The sequence below is a fragment of the Sphaeramia orbicularis genome, chromosome 15 (assembly GCF_902148855.1).
Source record: "Sphaeramia orbicularis chromosome 15, fSphaOr1.1, whole genome shotgun sequence".
NCBI classification, from domain to species: Eukaryota; Metazoa; Chordata; class Actinopteri; order Kurtiformes; family Apogonidae; genus Sphaeramia; species Sphaeramia orbicularis.
In genome coordinates this window covers 6,597,165-6,613,804 of record NC_043971.1, presented here as the reverse complement: position 1 = coordinate 6,613,804, position 16,640 = coordinate 6,597,165, and the positions used below count along the sequence as shown (strand labels likewise).

The window sequence follows — 16,640 nt, the reverse complement described above, 5'->3', positions numbered from 1 at the left end:
TCACACATCAACCATGAATATTCAAAAAACAAACAAAAAATTGTAGTAAAATTGTGTGTAAATAAATTGAAATTTGACCAAAAATAACAATTAAAATTTTAACTATAAACATAATTAACCATGATGATAAGTTAGAATCAGACTAAACCAAACCAAACCAATATTAATTACATAAATAAATCAAATGTATCCATAAATGCTGTTGGAGGACTGAGAACCAGATGTTTTTTGTCGACCGTAACACCATGGTTGTCATAAACTCCTGGTTTTATTTGAGGAAATATGGCATCTGCTTTTATTGATGTGCCAATTTGCTAACTCTCCCAAGCATAAAATCATTTTTGTGCATTTTTATGGATTTTTGGCATTTCCATTTGGGTTTTTTTAATGCAAATCATGCAAAAAAAAAAAAAAAAAAACTCCAATAAAAACAGCAAGATGGAAACCCATGTGATGGCATGGATGGGTGAGTGGACACTGGAAAACTGAGGTTTTATTTCCTACGGTTGTATCATATGTAGGTATTTTTCTTGTCTTCAGACACAGTTTTTTGTTTTAATTCAGGAACCAAATTGTCTTGGTGGATTTAGGGTTTGAAAGATCATAGTTTGGAATAAAATAGACCAGGAAGACACAAATGTTGTACAGTAGGCCACTAAAACAACAGCATCTGGTTTAATGACATAGTTTTTACATGTTTAGGGATGAAATACATGTATTTGTTAACCCATAAAGACCCAAACATCCACCACCGACTGAAACGATCTATTGACCTAAACTGTTTAATTGTTGTTGATCCACTAAACCTATCAATACATGTAAATAATTGGTGTAAAATACAGTTTGTCATCTTTTCATGGACATCAGATATGACCCATTTGGACGTTCAGAGGCTCCATAGTTACCATGGAAACACTGTCATTTTCTATAACATTGATTCATCAGTAAAACCTATGGAGTTGGATCAATGACAGTGGATGGACACACTGGGTTTATGTTCAGTTAATGAGAGATTTTTGTTGAAAAAGTCACTTTTTCTTCAGTTTTCTCTGTTTTTGATATCATAACCCTCAACTGTAATGTCAGCTTTTATGAACATCTATATGATCGATACATTAAATACTGGAAAATACCTCATTTTCATTGGAAATATGCAAAATATCAAGGATATCAAATGGTGATAAATCACTTAGGAAATGTTAAATATAGAGAAAATAAATCTGGAAACTACCATTAAAGTAGCACTGGGTCTTTATGGGTTAATCATATTATTCAAATAGGACTCTGTATGTGGTCAGACTATTTACTGAATGTATTGAATGTTGTAGTATTTACGTTCTGGATATGAAATGAATTTCTTCAGGATGTGAGATCTAGGTTCTTTCTGTTCATTTCCACAGTTTGTGTTGCAGAAGAACAGCTGTTGTCAGACTTAGTGAAGATGCAGGTTGTTGAAACCAGAGAGGAGCGACTTTTGTCTGAAATGGAGTAAATCCATGGAGTAATATCTCATCTCTTCTTTGTAGATGCTGCCTCCTCGTCCCTCTCTCTGGTGAATGAAGCTCAGTACCTCATGATCAACCGAGCCAGTGTGGAGCTCATTCAGAAACTAATGAGCAGCAGGTTTGAGGACATGATGTGTTATTCAAAATACACGACACTCTGCCGAAAAACATCAGGAAGTGTCAACGCCTGCACATTTGCAGAGCGCACAAAATAACATGCAATTTGCACATTCCCTTTCTCAGGCAGGACTCTTCTGAGGACGATCAGCTCCTTGACTCACAGAATGTCATTAGCCGCTTCCGAGCCAATTTAGTCATCGCTGGAAAAGAACCATTTGAGGAGGATAATTGGTCACACTTGATTATTGGCAACACTCGATTCGTGGTGAGCTGACACTTTGAGATAAAGATGAAATCTTTAGCTACTTTAAAAGCGGATGATTCCAGGAATGAATGTGTTCCCTGTTCATTAACCCAAAGGTTGCAGGTCAGTGTCGAAGATGCCACATGGTTGGAATAGACCAGGACACAGGGACCAAGTCAAAAGAGCCGCTCACGACTCTGTCTGCGTACCGTGGAGGGAAGGTCAGTAGGTTGAGGGGTGAACGACATTTTCAGAGCAGATACAGATCACTAAGTATCGAAACGAGTACACTGACAATAAAAAAATAAAATAAAATAGGAACAATGTCCCTGTATGTCAACGTCATGTTTATCAACAAATCAATAACACGCTGAATTTACAGGTTATCAGGTTCTGTCTCTAAGTTAAGGCTGGTTTATGCTTGCCGCACGAATTTGACGTACGGAAAATAGACGTGTGGAGTCGACACGAGTGTACGCGTGGTGCTTTTATACTCCGGGCGGCTCTTCACGGCGTCTGTTCCCAAACTGCAGGGGTCAATGTGCCACAAATGCACGTCTATCACAGTAAAAAAAACTAGAGAAGAAGAAAATTGCTATAACAAACCAAACATGGTGACTCATTTCATCAGTTCGTTTTCTGTTTTCACATAGTTATCAATAAACTTACCTCCTCCGGAGGGAAATTTGTGTCTGTTTCCCTGTGTTTAATAAAATTCCAGAGCCAGCTCAACTCTCTCAGAATCCGTGGGACGTTTGGGCTCCCTCCTGGGTCTCCACTTCTCCCTTTGGCGGTCTTTTTTGCCTTCACATATCTGTCCCGATTTGGCGGGTTTTTTTGCCCATTCCTCCTCTTTGCCGACTGTAGCTGCAATTTCCCTCCATGAATTGTTCACCACACAGCTGTCGCAGTGGTCCCGGTGTGAGGAATCATACAAGTGCCTGTACTTCTGCACTTCTACCACCAGGAGCTCCTGAATGTCGGCCATGTTGTCCCTGTGTCTTTTACAAATTTTTTGAGGTGCACGAAGTGTAAAGTTTCTGCTTAAGATGAGCCACGCGAAGGGGCGTGGCTGTGAAAATGACATCAATTGGCCGTGTGAAGCCGCACGGAGCTCGCTGACATGTTAAGCATAAACCAGCCTTCAGAGTCCTGTGGTCTGGATGCAGGAGATCAATCTCCCAATAAAAGTGGGTGGTACTTTCACTGGAGGAGAACTCAACTAATTCAATCAAAACCTATATATGACTTCTGTCAGTGCTCAGTAGGAACTATTTTGATATCTGTAACCATTTCCATGTATAAACCTTCAAAATATGGACTATTATCAGTAAAGGAACATTTTAAATATTTCAAATATCAAAATTTCTCAAAACTGTGAACAAACTTTGTAGATATTGTCCCAATGGACCATGTGTTTGACCCTTCAAGGTCACTCAAGGTCAAAGGTCATGCATCCAAATGAAAGTGCATAGGTGACTTCCTATCAGTGCTTATTAGTAACTATACTGATATCTCTAACCATGTCCATTAAAATATGGACCATTATAAGTAAAGGTATATTTTTGAAATTTAGCTCTGACCTTTGACCTTCAGCCACCAAACAGCTCATAACTCCAAATTTTGCAACTTTACATCAAATTATTCTGAGATCCGGGGGTTTTAAATGTATCGGGGATAAGCTGACCAACCCTGCATCTTATTTAGATCTGCTGTGGATGCATCTAATAAATCTCTTAAATATTTTCTCATTCCAGTGTTAATAGGATATTATTTATGACCAATCATATCGTTCTGTGCCAGAGTCAAAGGAGCACATATTGTAGTTGAATTAATTCATTTTAAATTTAAAAAATTAAGAACCACAAGGTCACCCAGATGATCTTTTCTTGAAAAACCCACAATTCTTCAGAGACTCGATTAGAGATGGGAATCGATGAGAGTTTAACGAGTCTGATTCCATTATCGATTTTACTTATCGATCCAATTCCTTATCAGTTGTCATTGGATGAGGGAATAAAAGAGTACAAACGGGTGTGTTTGCATTAACTGTCTTTTATATTTCCTTCTCTGCACAGAAAATAAAACATATACAGTATGCACAACTAATAATAACAGATGATGTCCGGGGGGGGCACCGTACAGTGAAACTGAAACTTAAGACGCTTTACTAATTCCTCTGTGTCTCCCGCTGTTGTGCACCTCATTTTCCTTTTCCCTACATTCTGAATCTTTTATTTTAGGGGACAGGATGTTTGTTGGGGAAATGATAAGCAGGGAGGCAAGCGATTCCAAGGAATCGAGCTACTAGAAAACGATTCTCAAAAAGAAGCGGTTCTCGATTCCCATCCTTGCACTCGATATGTAGCAACAGTAGAATTTTTTCTTGCGCCTTTGTTATAATGAAAACGTTTGGTTGTACACATGTAAAATCTTCTTCCATTTTTTCTTTCCTATCCCTTCATCCTACACATAAAAATACTATCCTGCATTTAGTCATAATTATGAGTAAGTATGAATTCTTTGAGTAAAAACATTTTCCACCAAACTCTGAACCTGAACAGAATGTTTGTACAAACTTGTAGAAACTCAAGACGTGTGAAATCAACCTTTTGCCTTTTGGAAAAGAAGTGTTGTCATATCATAATATTATTACACAGTCTCCAGTTTCTTGTTTGTGTGAAATTTTCTTCATAATTGGTGCTTAGAGTCTGGAATCACTGTGAAGTTAGAGCAACCTCTACATTTTATCATTTGCCACCAGAAACTTTTTATTTCATCCTTGACTTCAAGTGAATATTTGTGTCATTAGAAGGAAAAGAAACCACTCCGAGTATTCCTGTGGTGTTTCACTCTAAAACCATCTTGTAAAAATTCAGCTAAAATACAGTTTGTACACTTATGTACACAGTGTGAAGCATGATATCTAATACACGTCACTAGTTGCTTTTCTATTGATCCTCAAATTGCGTGAATATAACTTACGCATAAAACTTTGCCTAATGGAAAAAATTACAATTTCGCCAAAACTCTTGTTTTTCGATTAAAAGTTTTTGCGCTGGCAAGAAGTGGTTTTTCAGGTGTAGCGCAATTGGTATATCACGCTAAACTGCAATGGAAAGACCTTTTTAGGCAAATAGAGTCACGTGATTTAAAAAAAGATGGTGACAGTCATTACAACAAGCAAAGAAGAAGACTTTTAAAAGAAACATGGCGCAGTATGTGTGGACACACCAGGAAACTGAATAATTTTTTAATGTAGTACGAGATAGAGGGGTAATATATAATAATGATGAATATATCTGTAAATCAACGGGATATTTACGTTCGTTGCCATGTTTATGGAATGACTTCTTGTGTCATCTTGCGATAATAAATAATCAAATGATCTCATTTGTGATTTAATGGAAAAACCAACATTATGCACTTCTGTTTTTTCGACATTTAGTAAATATCTGTAAAGTTTTGCGCAGTTGTCCAATGGAAAAACGACTACTGTGACATTAACAGGATCAGGTACAGACTTAACTGGCACCTGTCACTGGGTTTTCTGTTTGTTTTTATTGGATTTCATGTCTTTTTTTCATTTGCTGTCTCCAGTTTTCATCCACAGATCATTTACATTTTGGCTTAACTTCTTTTTTATTTAGGTTTGCAAAAACATCATGGAATCATACAAATAGACAAAAGTAGATAACTGTTTGTTCACAGGTCTTGCTGTCAGACTCATCCACCTAAATATCTTGTAAAACAAACAGACAAAAAGGACTGTTGTAAAAAAAAAAAAAAAAAAAAAAAAAAAAAAAAATCATCAATGTGCAAAATGTAAGTAGTGCAAAAGCACAGCAGCCAGGAACAAGCCTGAGGCAATCTAACAGACAGGCACCACGACAGACCGTGGAACTGTGGTAGTTTATCGGTCGGAATCTCATTCGTTATCGGAAACCAACCGGACAAATCCCTCCACAAACTAAGAACAGCCTTGCATCATCACCCACGGAATCGAGACAAAGCTATCAATCAGTCAATCCTTTCAGTGGATCCTGTGGTGCATGGCCATTTTTAATTGGTGGAGTGATTTCCAATAATGAACCAAATTCTAACCTGTTCATAGTTATGTAGCTGCTTGGAGCGGTGGTGTCCCTGCAGGTAACAAAGGACTGGAACTCTGGATCAGAGTGCACTGGATTTGTTTCTGGCTGTTGTTTTTGTGCACTACTTTTTTTTGCAGCAGCAGCAGTGCATTATAGAATAGAATAGAATAGAATAGAATAGAATAGAATAGAATAGAATAGAATAGAATAGCCTTTATTGTCATTGTGTGTTCAGTGCTGCTCCAGTCAGTGCAACAATATGAATAAAAAACCCAATACTTCAGAAAATAAGAAGAGAGTGAATAAAAAAAATTGCAAAAACTAAAAAAATAAGATAAGAAAAGAGAATATATAAAAATTTTGCAAAAGTAAAATTAGAATATACTGTAAAAAATCTAAATCTTACCAAGTGTATTTTTCTCATTTCTTGTCCAAATATCTCATCACACTTAAAATAAGACATAATCACCTAAAGAGTAACTTTTCAGTGAGATATAAGAACTGATTTTTAGACAATAGATCTGGAAAATCTGAGTAGAAGACGTCTTACCAAGATAATTTTCACTTGTTCCATTGTCAGATTTTTTTTTTTGCATGAATTAAGCAAAAAAATCTGACAATGGAGATTATTTCCTGGAAGAACGGACTTACCCAGAAATATGCACAAATACTAAACACATTTTTATTTGATAAGAACAGGATCTAATGCTATATCACAAAATTTTCTGGTGTTAAAACTTAAATTATGTTTTACAGACATTACAGTTTGAGATCCAGTTCAAATGTTCATATTCTATTAGTTCAGAACTAACATCATAATATCATTTTTGTACAATCACAATAAAGAAACTAACATTATTTAATAAATGAGTGTTAAATAATAATAAATAAAATATAAACAAAAAAGAAAAACCAAACACTAAAATGAACCCCCACAATATCTGCATTTGAATAAATACCTACAAATATCGATGCAATACTTTTTAATATTGATACAGTATTGTGAAATGAAATATCGTGATATGTTGCAGATATAGATAGATAGATAGATAGATAGATAGATAGATAGATAGATAGATAGATAGATAGATAGATAGATAGATAGATAGATAGATAGATAGATAGATATTTTTTTCCCCATTGTTTCTGTTGCAATTTTCTGTTTTTCATTCAACAGATCAAACAGTGTCTTCAAAAACTAGAAACAAAACAACACATACACGACAGCTCTTACATGAGAAATAAAAACAAAAACATAGTTTAATACAGAAGGTGGTAGGTCAGACTTACAGTGTACAGGAGTCACATTTATGAGCATCCTTTAAGTGCACTGCAGTCCTTTTCATGGAATAGAGGTCCAGTCCAATATAGTCCAAACATGGGCACCATACTCTGTAGAACTGATCTACACTGTTATGTATGATATCAGTAAGATATTCTAGGGGCATCAGATCGAAAATTATTTCACGGCGACCACAGACAGAAGGAATCTTGTCACTGACCCACTGCTAAAGTATATTTTTCCTTTCTGCAAATGTTAGAATATTATACAATCTTTTGGCGGCTGCTGTTTTTGCATATTTACTTGGAAGACCCAGAATCAGGGACATAGGGTCCTTTTCTATATCCAAGGTACTACTATATCTAAAAAAAAAAAAAAAAAAAAAAAAGAAATAGTGTGCAATGAAAATATGTGTAAATTACAGATATATACCAAGGTAACATTTAAAAAATTATATATAAAAGTAGTAATTTGCAAAATCTTTAGTTTTTCCATGTGTGTACTTGAAGAAACCCCGACTCCTTTATAAAGTTTTGCATTTTGTGTTTTCATTACATATAGTCATTCACCCTGTTGCACCATAAAAAAAGATAATTGGCAACAATAATGATAATCAATAAATAAATAAATAAGGAACACAGATATTAGTCACAGACTTGTATTAATCAGACTACTGTGGAATAAGTGAAGGATCTACCTCTTTTATATGATTCAGAACAGGTTGCCAGGTACTAAAAAACTTATTGGCACATCCTCTTATAGAATATCGGATTTTTTCCAATGTTAAATGATGTGAAAGATCCAGAAAACAAGATTTAAATGTTGAAGGTTGTTTATCTTTCCATTTAAGTAGTATTAGTCTACGAGCTAGAAGAGCAGTGAAGGCAATTAAATTTTTAGATTTTTGTTAAAATGAAAAGAATGTGATTTAATGCCAAGTATTGCAATTGTTGCCTCGGGTTCAACATGAGACCCTGTTACATTAGAAAGAAATTTAGATATAGACAGCCAAAAGTTTTTCAGTTTTGAACAAAACCAGAACAAATGAGACAGTGTGGCCGGTTCAGCTTCACAACGATCACAAGTAAGATTCAAGTCCAATTTAATTTTTGTCAGCTTCACTTTCGACCACAGGTGTCAAACATGCGGCCGGGGGGCCAAAACCAGCCCACCAAAGGGTCCAATCCGGCCCCTGGAATGAATTTGTGAAATGCAAAAATTACACTGAAATTACGCTAAAGATATGAAAAATCAAGGATATTAACCCTTTCATGCATAGTGGTCACTCCAGTGGACAGTTATTCTACATCTGTTCTCTTGTTTATTCATGGGTTTTGTTGTTTTAGTTCCATATCATCCAACACAGTGGACACTTTTGCACCATCCCATAATAATACACTGACATTCATACCATTGCTGTAACTTTGCTGTTCTTGATAAATCTGATTGCACTAACATGTTTGAGTGTAAATCAATTGCTGATAAAAATTGCGAATATGATAAAATGTGAGAAAACATCAGATTAGCTGTATTAAAAATGTTTTGATTTTATAGTTTTCACACAGTATATCACTTATTGAAAAGGGGTTTTTTTAAATTGCATTTTTTTTTTATTGAAAATATTTTTTTACGGTTAGAGCAACAGAAACAAATCTACCTTCATAAAAAATAGGTTCAATAAAAAAAATTCAGTCGCACTGTTTTTTCATGCCTAAAGAGGAATAAAAAACACTCAAGAAAAAAATCTCGACTAAGGTTCTCATAATTTATGCATGAAAGGGTTAAAATAATTTTAGGTCAGTTCAATCTGAAGTGGGTCAGACCAGTAAAATACTATCATAATAACCTATAAATAATGAAAACAGCATTTTTTTTTCTTTGTTTCAGTTTTTAAAAAAGTTAAAATTACACAATAATGTTTACATTTACAGACGAGCCTTTTAAAAAAAATGTGAACAACCTGAAATGCCTTAACAGTACTCTAATTTTACCAGTATTCTGCCTGTTCCTAAATGTTTTGCGTATTTGTAGATCCAATGTGATCTGTAATAATATATAATATAATGCACGTGTAAATTATAAACTAAGGTGTAATATTGTTAAAATTGCACTTATTTTTTTAAAGAATTTTCAGGTTGTTTATATTTGATCATGGTATGTTCAAGTACTGTTCGTAGATGTAAACATTTTCAATATGGAATTTGACTTTTTTTCACTCAAAAACAGCGCGAACTTTGGAGTTGACATTATTCATAAGTTGTTATCCTATTATTACCTCCGTCAGCAAGTATTGTGATCACTTTGCTTTGTGTGTTTGCGTGCATGTGTGTTTGCGTGTTTGTTTGTTTGTTTGTTTGTTTGTTTGTTTGTTAGCAAGATAACTCAAAAAGTTATGGATGGATTTTCATGAAATTTTCAGGAAATGTTGATACTGGCACAAGGAAGAAATGATTAAATTTTGGTGGTGATCGGGGGGGTTGGGGGGGGCAGATCTGTCTTGGCGGAGGTATGCACTCTCCGAGTGCTTTTCTTGTTTATGTTATTTTACTGCTCCGGCCTACTTTACAAAATATTGGGCTGTATGTGGCCCCTGAACTAAAATGAGTTTGACACCCCTGCTGTAGACCCATGCAGTCTGTGAACCACTTTGAACTGAATTAAAACTTTCAACAAGAAAAGCACTCGGAGAGGGCAGACCTCCGCCAAGACAGATCTGCCCCCCCCCCCCCATCACCACCAAAATTGAATAATTTCTTCCTTGTGCCAGTATCAACATTTCCTGAAAATTTCCTGAAAATCCGTCCGTAACTTTTTGAGTTATCTTGTTAACAAACAAACAAACAAACAAACAAACACGCACGCACACAAAGCAAAGCGATCACAATACTTCCTGGCAGAGGTAATTACAAATTACAAGCATTTTGTGTTTTTTGACCCAGTTCGACCCACCACCTGCTGCTAACATGTAAATATTAGGCCTGTAATGGTACACGTACCAAAGCAAACCATTTCGGTACACACCTGTTCGGTTCGGTACACAGCTGTACCGAAACGGCACAGTATGATGAGAAAAAAAAAAAGGAACAAAAGACGCTGTTCGATGCGGAACTTTAAATCCGCGCAAGTTCCACACGGACATATTGAACGACGTGCACATCGACACGAAATACAAAATATCGGCTGATATAAGGTAAAAAACAACAACAAATGTGATGTGAACCTGGAAGGAAGAGACTGAAGACCCTCCACCATCATTACAGTCCAGTTTGGATCAGTTCAGGTCCCGGTGAAAGACAACAACAAGGAAAGAGACGTTAATAAGACTGATGTTGTTTGGCCCCTAGGAACTACGGTAGATCTAGCATACTTAAACTTGGTCTGACTGTCTTTCTCTCTCACACACACTGTATAACAGAGGAATAGAACCTGTAGTTGGATGTTGAAATTATATAAAGTTTCACTTTCGTTTCACGCCAGCGTTTGTTACGTTAATAATGGACCCCCACCCCTGGCTCCGACCTAAAAAAAAAAAAAAAAAAAAACATCCCCCCGACAAAATCGCACTCTGCGCGCACGTACACACAGTGTCCTAAACAGTTTGCTGTCTGCCCTAAAATAGATAATTTGGTTAATTTTTTGTTGTCAATGTTTCTCTTCAGTTTGTTTAAAGAGAATACCAGTTTGTTAATGTTGCGCTTCATGTGGAATTTTTTTGGTATTTTTCTGCAGAATGTGAACTGATAGAACTGTGATTTGATTTTTGTTGTTTGTTCAAAACTACCTGTCAGGGAAAAGTGCAATACTAATGTTTAAAATACATTTAGTAATATTAATAATTTATTTTATTTTCTATTTGATTTATAGCAGCAGAATTATATTCCTGTTTTTCTATATTCAAATTTTTCAAAAAAAAAAAGGGGGGAAATTTTTCAAAAATTCATAAATGTATTAAAAACATTTTGAGGGGTTTTCTTTCTTCCCGAACCGAAAAAAAAACGAACCGTGGCTTTCAAAACCAAAAACGTATCAAACCGAAAATTTTGTGTACCGTTACAGGCCTAGTAAATAGTGTGTTTTGGCTGCAGACACATGGGTAGGAATTGTCGCTGTCATTCTATCCACCTGCTGTAAAAGTTACAAAACATAATTACACCGATGTTTCCAGAAACGCTGCAGACAGGATCTGATAATGGGCGGGCTGTCAGAAAGATGGCGTGTCAATAGTTTGTGAGTGAAAAGCGTAGTGACTGTTCCTGTTATTTTGTAAATTCTCAGGTGACTTTCGGAGTGTACCTCAGCCATCAGCTTCTGCGGAGCTCCGGTGCAGCCAGCGTCCTCTCTGCCGGGTCTGTTCTTCTGCCACACAGCCCCTGACGAGGCCGTCTCCAGCGTCCTCTTCTTTTTATTTTGGTGAAGCTTCTGCACCTCACGCCTTAAAGATCACCTGTCAGACACCGTGACGAAAGAGTTTCTGTAGATGCCACTCTTGAATTTGTCGTGGCTTTTATCCTCTCTGGTGTCCTTTTCATCCAGGTTGTTTTCCCCCTCTTTCCCTGCCTGTTTTGATACCAAATAAACCCAGTGTATAGCCCTTTCTTTTCTTAACAGTAATGCTTTGAAAATGCGCGCTAAAGCATTAAATCGGTAGCAAATTTTTTGACTTGAATGTACGGGATCACTGTGATTTGAGCCAAACATGTCAAGCTTGAAGCAATAATCGCTGCTCATGTACCCTCCAAGGCAGCTCCTTCTCTGTTTATTCCCAGGGAGGTTTATATCACTATTTATTCCAAACACAACGCTGTTTTGGCTGCCAGAATCTAAAACATACTTCAACCCTGAGAAGGACAGCCTGCCAGACAAAGAATGCGGAGTATATACTGTCATTATAGCACTGACCTGGCTATCACACTTTATGATAAAGAGCAGTATTTTAATGTAAATTGGGAAGAGATGCAGTAAACCAGGCCATTTTTGACCGCTGTATAGATAATATCAGGGAAAAAGGGGTCATGTGTGTTTAACTGAAGGTCCGTCTATTCAGTGTGGATGCGAGCTGCTCACTTACGGCGCATAAAACCAGTTTAATGGAGACACAGATAGAATGGGGTTGCTGATGTGTGTCTGAGGGTTTTGTGCTGCTCACTGGGTGTCAGCTGGGGCTCAGGGTTTTTTTATGTATAATTAATGTGTAAAGAGGACACGCATTGGTGAGTATACAAAGCCGTGTGAAATTAAAAGACAAAATAGGACCGCTGGCCCTGCATCTCACCGCCAGGTTCTATCAAGAGTCAATAATAAGTTGAATTTGTGAGGTTGTCAGGTTCAGGTGCTATGAGTCTGGATGCAGGAGATCAATCTCCTGATAGAAGTGGGCGGTACGTAGGGGTGTGTACTGGCAAGAACCTGGCGATACGATACAAATCACAATACTAGGATCATGATACGATATATCACGATATATCATGATACTGTGAAAAAGGCAATTTTTCTTTTTTTTCCTTTTTTAAAAATGATTATTTCCTTGAATTATTGAATTACACCTGAAATATGCACAAATACTAAACACATTTTTATTTGATCACAACAGGATCTAATGCTATATCAAAAAAAAATTCTCCTGTGTTAAAACTTAAATTACGTTTTACAGACATTACAGTTTAAGATCCAGTTCAAATGTGCATACTCTGTTTGTTCAGAACTAACATCAGAACAGTATTTTTGGGCAATCCCAACAAAGGAACTAACATTACACTGGGTTACAAAAAAATTTTTTTGCAAGTTGTCGAGGTTTTTTCAACTGAATTAGGACCCTTTTGCACCGCTAAATCCACAAATGACATCTGTTTTTCTCAATCAGGTCAGGTTTTTTTGCTAATTTGATTTTGAAAAATTTGATCTTCTCACAAAATTGATTACATTTTTGTGACTTTATCAGTTGATTTTTTTATATAGTTCTCACCCAAAATAGGTTTTAAGATAAAAAAAAATCATTTTCTAACAGGATGTATTTATTATTTATTATGTATTCGCCGCAGATGTAGCAGAATACATCAGGCTTATTTTTGCAAGATCTTCTAGTCGAAGCCATTTCATTCACCTGTAATATTAAAAAAAACATTAATCATAAATTGGCAAAAGCCAAATCTTCAGAACTCGTTTATTGCAAGAAATATGAAAGAATTTTGTATCATATGATGTGAAAATGCCCATAAATGTAAGCAAAAATGTTAAAAAGCCAATATGTGGCATAGTTCAGAAAGTTGACCTGATTGAGCAAAATTAATGTGACTTTTGGATTCAGCACACCAAAATTATCCTAAATCAGCTCAAAAAACTTGAACAAAGTTTTTGTTGACCAGTGTTATTTAACCTCCTGAGACCCAGGAAATGTCAGCAAAGTACAAGCTTTTTTTTTTTTTTTTTTTATTAAATAAGTGGCTATATTGGAAACATCATGATGCAACAGTTTTTTCAAATGCAGTTTTTAAATTTTTTTATGGAATGTCCTTTGTGGTGAACAGTTTTCTTTTCTTTTTTTTGGATAATGTTGTGAAACTCTTGTCCATAAATGTGGACAGAAGACCCATAGCTGCGTCTTAGGAGGTTAATAAAAGAATATTAAATAATAATAAATAAAATATAAACAAAAAAGAAAAAAGAACCTCCACAATATCTGCATTTGAATAAATACCTAAAAATATTGATACAGTACTATTTAATACCGATACAGTATTGTGAAATGAAATATCATGATATATTACAGAACCGATATTTTCTTACACCCCTAGCGGTACGTCCACTGGAGGAGAACTCAATTAATTCAATCAAATTTGACTTCTATCAATGATCAATAGGAACTATATTGATATCTGTAATCATTTCCATGTTATAAACCATCAAAATATGAGAGTCTTGTTTTGAACGGCTCTAAATGTAAAGTGTCATGAGATAACTTTTGTTATGATTTGGCGCGATATAAATACAATTTGATTGACTGGTTGAAAATATGGACCATTACACTGGAAAAAATCTAAATCTTACCGAGTGTGTTTTTCTCAATAATAGTCAAAATATCTCATCACACTTAAAATAAGACATAATTACCTAAAGAGTAATCAAAATATGGACCATTATAAGTAAATTCACATTTGTAATATTTAAAAAATTCGTAAAAAATCTAAATTTCTCAAAACTGTGAGCAGTGTTTGTAGACATTGTCTCAAGGAAGCTAAATAAAAAAAATTAAATGAATCCAACCAGTAGTCTCATTGGAGAAGACGATTCCTGAAATGCAGACATTGGTAGCCTACTGTTTGACCCTTCGAGGTCACTCCAGGTCAAAGGTCATGGATCCACATGAAAGTCCATATATGACTTCCTATCAGTGCTTATAAGTAATTATATTGATATCTCTAACCATGTCCATTAAAATATGGACTATTATAAGTAAAGGCACATTTTTGACCTCTCAATCAATCAATCAATCAATCATATTTTATTTATATAGCACCAAATCATAACAAAAGTTATCTCATGACACTTTACATTTCGAGTCGGTCGAAACCAGACTCTAACCTTTGACCTTTGACCTTTGACCAGCCATCCAACAGCTCATAACTCTGTCCAAATGAAATTTTGAATGAATGAATGAATGAATGAAATCTTTATTTCAAACATGTCGACAGTGAAATCAAAACAAAAATCAACCAACAAAAAAATATAAGTAAATGATTGACAAGCAAACAAACAACAAAATAAATAAATAAATAATAGTAATATTAAATAAATAAATAAGAAGAAGAAGATAAATAAAACAAATGAAATTAAATTACACATGCTCGAAAAGGAGTAGGAAGAAGTAAAAACTTATGTACCCCTACCCCCAATTTCTATTCCTTATGATCACTATATAGCAATTATTATTTTGTATGAATATCAATATAATAATAATAATAATAATAATAATAATAATAATTAGTATAACAATATCACACATCCTTTTTCCTATATACACAAATATGATAATACCCATTTACAACTTATCCTACCAGATATTAACACCAGATATTAATAAGAACTACAAAAAAAAACAAAACACATATACATGTATAATACATAATACATATTTTGTGCCAAATTTTGCAACGTTTCATCAAATCACTCTGAGATTTGGTCAAACATCATGGACCCAAATGAAAGTCCATGTATGACTTCCAACCAGTGCTCATTAGTAACTATATCAATATCTCTAACCAAGTTATAAGCCATCAAAATATGGACCATTACAAATAAAACCAAATTTTTTTATATTTCAGAAATTCATCAAAAAATCAAAATTTCTCACAACTGTGAACAAACTTTGTAGAAATTGTCCCAAGGAAGCTACAAAGAGATGTTTGAAGAAATTTCTAATGAAGACAATGACAAAGACAATGATTCTGAGGAAGAAGACGACACCTTCACAGTTGCTTCTGAGCTAAAAACCAAACCTCCAGTGCCTGAGTAAAGTTCTAGAACTCCAGCACAAACTCTTCCAGACGTTTTTTCCTAAACAGTGTTTACTAATTCTCCTCTTGTTGACGGTCGTGGGCAGAGCTGTGTCAGATGCCCCGGTCCAAAAACGCTCAGCTGAGTTGACATCTGCTCGGCCATATGCTCCACATCGTTTTCATCAAACCATTGAGTAACCTCGGGACGGAAGAGGGCTCAGCCACAGAACATTTAACGCTCACATTGGTTTCCAGCCCTCAATCGAATGTCTCACATCCGTACAGGGTTAGCTCTGGTGTAATGAACCGACAGACCCATCATATCTGATGGTATTAGAGGCCTTTTTTAGTCTGTCTCTGTTTCTGCCTTTCTCAAATAGGTCCCAGAACATTTATTATTACATCCCCATATTTAATTTCTCTCAACATTGATTTTTTTTTCTTTTTCTTTTTGACTATTTTTGATTTGAAGTATTTATTTAGACTATGAATGCCAAAAAAAAAAAGAAAAAGAAACAAAACATTTAAACATAAGACATAAAATACATATTGGAAGAGCAGTGAGGAGAAATATAACTTATAAATTCCCACCCATTCTCCTTAAATAATAACAATAAGCTTCTTAGTCTAAACATATCTATACTCTAATGCAGGGCTGTCAAACTCATTTTAGTTCAGGGGCCACATTCAACTAAATTTGATCTGAAGTGGGCCGGACCAGTAAAATAATAACATAATAATATATAAATAATGTCAACACCAAACTTTCCTCTCTGTTTAAGAGCGAAAAAAGTAAATTTACATTCCGAAAAGGTTTACATCTACAAACTATCCTTTCAAACAATGTGAATAACATGAACAAACTGAAAAAATAAGAGTAATTTTAACAATATTCAGCCTCCG

At 35.2% G+C, this 16,640-nt stretch overlaps 1 protein-coding gene across 1 annotated transcript in view; it reads left to right on the top strand.

The window, feature by feature from the left end:
• mocos (molybdenum cofactor sulfurase) overlaps nucleotides 1-12,487 on the top strand; it is a 46,148-nt gene extending 33,661 nt beyond the window's left edge. Inside the window, exons 12-15 of the mRNA XM_030155174.1 lie at nucleotides 1,527-1,623; nucleotides 1,749-1,890; nucleotides 1,986-2,090; nucleotides 11,521-12,487. Of these exons, the coding sequence (XP_030011034.1) occupies nucleotides 1,527-1,623; nucleotides 1,749-1,890; nucleotides 1,986-2,090; nucleotides 11,521-11,619 (443 nt within the window). The 3' untranslated portion in view covers nucleotides 11,620-12,487. The remainder of the gene's footprint in view (nucleotides 1-1,526; nucleotides 1,624-1,748; nucleotides 1,891-1,985; nucleotides 2,091-11,520) is intronic.
• The last annotated feature ends 4,153 nt before the right edge of the window (nucleotides 12,488-16,640 follow it).